The 4,083-nt window shown below is 38.6% G+C and overlaps 1 protein-coding gene across 1 annotated transcript in view; it reads left to right on the forward strand.

Moving 5' to 3' along the window:
• LOC116703411 (carbonic anhydrase-related protein 10) overlaps positions 1-4,083 on the forward strand; it is a 136,351-nt gene that overhangs the window by 2,339 nt on the left and 129,929 nt on the right. Inside the window, exon 2 of the mRNA XM_032538128.1 lies at positions 515-589. Within this exon, the coding sequence (XP_032394019.1) occupies positions 515-589 (75 nt within the window). The remainder of the gene's footprint in view (positions 1-514; positions 590-4,083) is intronic.

The following is a 4,083-nucleotide window of genomic DNA, read 5'->3' on the forward strand; positions in this document are numbered from 1 at the left end:
GGGGGTTATGACTGGCAGGTGTGGCAACAAGGATCCGAGATTGCAGATGGGACACAGGTGTGAGTAAACAGCTGGCTTCAGACAGGAGAGACGGGAAAGGAAACCAAACCATCAGAGGACAGGATGACAGAAACTGAAGTAAAACAATAATGGACCCCAACCATGACATTCCAAATGACAATACATACACATTGTAATTGTATACTTCCGATGTGGCACATCTCAACAAAATTCAATGAAGACCAGTCATACGCCTTAAGACCTTAGCTAACAAGTAATTAGACAAACAGTTATGTAAAAGTTGGTACAGGTCTATTCTCAGTATGTTTCTATCTAACCTTTTCTTTTATCCACCTCTTCTTATTCCTTCCCTTTGGAGTTCAATGGAAGCTCCAGTCACACGGAGCTTTATTGCACCACCAAAGGGACCTGTGAAGGAGAAAAAAAAAAAAAAGAGACCTGTTTAATTTACTAATGAACTGTTTCCTCCTTTTGTCTGTCTTCGTCCCTGCAGCTCAGCCGATTACATCCAAGCTCGATGCAGGTTGGTGGGCGTATAAGGACGTCGTCCAGGGCACCTTTGTTCCAGGTAATAAACGGACCATCTCGCACCTCCTACACAACATGCTGCATTAGCCGACACATTGGAAAACGTTTGTCAATGCTATGGACGGTATGGCCAACGAGAGTTGCATTCCCAGTTATGAAAGTGTCATATCAAAACTTTAGAGCTGGGAATTACATTAAGTCTTTCATGTCTGGTGAGGGTATCCACAGGGTCTTTTGAAATTTAAAATTTGAATGACAAGGCCTTAACGCGTGTGTTTTCCTCGGGTCAAACTGACCCGTTTTAAAGTGTTTTATATCAGAAATAAGGATTTCTTTTAACCAAATTGCCCCCAAAAACATGGAGGATTCCACACAACGTTCTCCAGGTAAATGAATGATCACTTTCATTGAATTTTTTGGGTGTTTTATTTAATCTTATAGCATTTTAATTCTTTTTTTTATGGTTTCAAAACAGTATCCAGACTAAACTTTGACATCTACCCATCTGTCATCCACTCCACATCCTTTGATCTCAACTATTAGTCAAAATAATTCATAATTTCTGCCTTTTTAACTAAAAAAACGTATGTATGAGTTGATATAAAGGAGGTTTGTTGACCGTGAATTCCAAGAATAAGTGTAAAACCTAATATTAAACCAGCTCAGGTTTAAAAAAAAAAAAGCGCTAATAGCTGGAAAAAGTGACTTTGACAGTTCACAGAGGTCCTACATTTGTATTGTCCTTTCATAGGACTGTATTAAATATATACAAGTACTTGGTAAATAATTCTTGTTATAGCCTAAAATCCTGATCAAATCAAATATAAAATCTGATATTCTATTATATACTTTTACCTGTATGGCCAGGAAGTTGGTATTACATTTCATTATAAATGGTATTAAAAAGATCTTAAAAGTCTTAAATGTAACTTATGGAAACCTGGGGGTACCTTGCTGGTTATTTAAAGCTGAAACCGAAGAATTAGTGTTAATAAATAAGAATTGCCATAGAGACTTGATTTTTTTGTAATGCAAATAGCAGTATCTTGAGGATCTCTAAAAATGAGCAAAGAAAAAATATCAATGATTTATGCCCAGTGCTAATGCACTGTACCAATGCAGGTGTGGAGCAGGAAGTCAGGGTGGATCCTGGGGGGGTGGTGGGTGGATAGACTCCAACAAGTCCTCCAAACCAAACCAAACCCTCTAATACGCCCCACAGGAGTGTTTTATAAATTAGTCCCCTAGCCATGGCAGGAAAGACAACTTTAAAACTAAACCAGAGGATGTAATAATCATACCGTTAACGTTGTAAAACACTCAGTTTGGACACAATCGGATCCACAACTTCTTGGTTATGTTTAGGAAGTACACTCATTAGTTGTAGTGTGTTTTGGGTTAAAATCCGGCTTCAAGGTTTCACTTTCAGTTGTAAATTTCCATCAGATCGTGCCAGTGTTGTTTTCTCCTGCTGCATTTTTCCTTCTTGCATTGTTGCCTTGGCTACTATTTGTCCGCAGGTACTGTATATGTTACTAAAAAATGTCAAAAGTAATTGTACTTAGTTGTGACACAGCATTTTCTGTTGCTATGAATTGTGGGCTTGCACTATATTTGGGTATCGGTATTAGTTTCATCTCATTTCTTTTTGTCTTTTGCTCTTTGTTTCAGTTTTACAGTATAATAATGAAAGGAAAGTTTCTTCATCGAACCCCAAGAAAAGTTACGCCTTGTGTTTTTTTTGGAGAACTTTACACTGTTAGCCAACTGTAGAGTTTTGAAGTATACTTCAGGTTACGCACATGATACAGAATATGTCTGGGCTCTGTTTGTTCCGTAAATAAAAAAATCGAAACAATATTTACTATTATTCTTTAAACAGGACTTGAACCCCGCTCTCAAGCGGTGAAAGTGCTGTTAGTTTGACCCGACCAACTTCCTTGCGTGGAACTGTGGTGCTCTTTTTCTTCATCACCTTACGTCCTACTTTGCTTTCGTTGTAATAACTACAGCCACTAGTGGGCGCCGTCACTATAAACGTGAATATGTAAATATGTTTCGGAATTGCTGATTGAACAAACGACTTATGTGGCTGTTTTTCTGGTACTGACGGTCTCATAGACTCTTATGCAGCAGGTTGGCATTTATGTCCTTTGATAATCCAGTTAATGGTACCCTTCCCATACTGTATATGACATGCACAGATTGTGGAAAGATTTCATTTAAAAAAATGAACATGATCCAGGGTTTTGCAATCATAGGGTTTACACCAAGGCAAGACAAGGAAGTTTGTTTGTACAGCATAAAAACGCTTTAGTTCTGACTCTGGGGACAGAAAGCAGACCTGTCCCAGATGACGTGAGGTCTGGGTGGGTCATGGTGTAGTAGCAGATCAGAAATTTATTTCATCCCTAAACCGTTTAGTGATTTATCAACTAACAAAAGTACTTTGAAATCGTTACTTTGAGGCACAGGAAGCCAGTGTAAAAACTTCAGAACTTGAGGGATCTGATCCGCTCTCTTGGTCTTGGTGAGGACTCGAGCAGCAGCGTTCTGAGTCAGCTGCAGCTGTCAGATTGACTTTTTTTTTAGGGAGACCTGTAAAGACACCGTTACAGTAGTCAAGTCTACTGAAGATGAAAGCATTGACAAGCTTTTTTAAACCTAAAGTCCTTTAACCCTTGATAAATTATTCAGGTGATAATAGGCTGACTTTGTAATTGTCTTAATAAGACTGTTGAAATGTCTGAGTCCATGACTACACCAAGATTTCTGGCTTTGTTTTTAATATTGTTGTTTGAAGCTGAGCGCAGACTTCTAATCGTTCCACTTTTGCTCCAAAAACAACCACCTCAGCTTTTTCTTCATTTAATTTGAGAAAGTTCTGGCACATCCAGCCGTTAATTTGTTCAATGCACTTAGTCTGTTTTTGTATTGGACTATAGTCCCCTGGCAATAGTTATGTAAATTAGTGTGTTGTCCGCATAACTATGGTAACTTATTTTGTTGTTTTCCATAATCTGAGCCAGTGGAAGCATGTAGATATTAAAGAGAAGAGGCCCCAGAATGGAGTCTTGGGGAACTCCGCACGTCATATTTGTGTGCTCAGATGCATAATTACCTATAGAGACAGAGTAATTCCTATTCTGTAAAGGTCCCATGACATGGTGCTCTTTGATGCTTTTATATAGACCTTAGTGGTCCCTCAATACCATATCTAAAGTCTTTTATATAGACCTTAGTGGTCCCCTAATGCTGTATCTGAAGTCTCTTTTATATAGACCTTAGTGGTTCCCTAATACTGTATCTGAAGTCTCTTTTATATAGACCTTAGTGGTCCCCTAATGCTGTATTTGAAGTCTCTTTTACATAGACCTTAGTGGTCCCTAATACTGTATCTGAAGTCTCTTTTACATAGACCTTAGTGGTCCCCTAATACCAAATCTAAAGTATCTTTCCCAAAATTCAGCCTTGGTAGAGGTGAATGCTGGGGGTCTGGCCTTGACCAACTGCCACTTTGCTCATTTGAAAGCC

This window comes from Etheostoma spectabile, chromosome 15 (genome assembly GCF_008692095.1).
Source record: "Etheostoma spectabile isolate EspeVRDwgs_2016 chromosome 15, UIUC_Espe_1.0, whole genome shotgun sequence".
Lineage (NCBI taxonomy): Eukaryota > Metazoa > Chordata > Actinopteri > Perciformes > Percidae > Etheostoma > Etheostoma spectabile.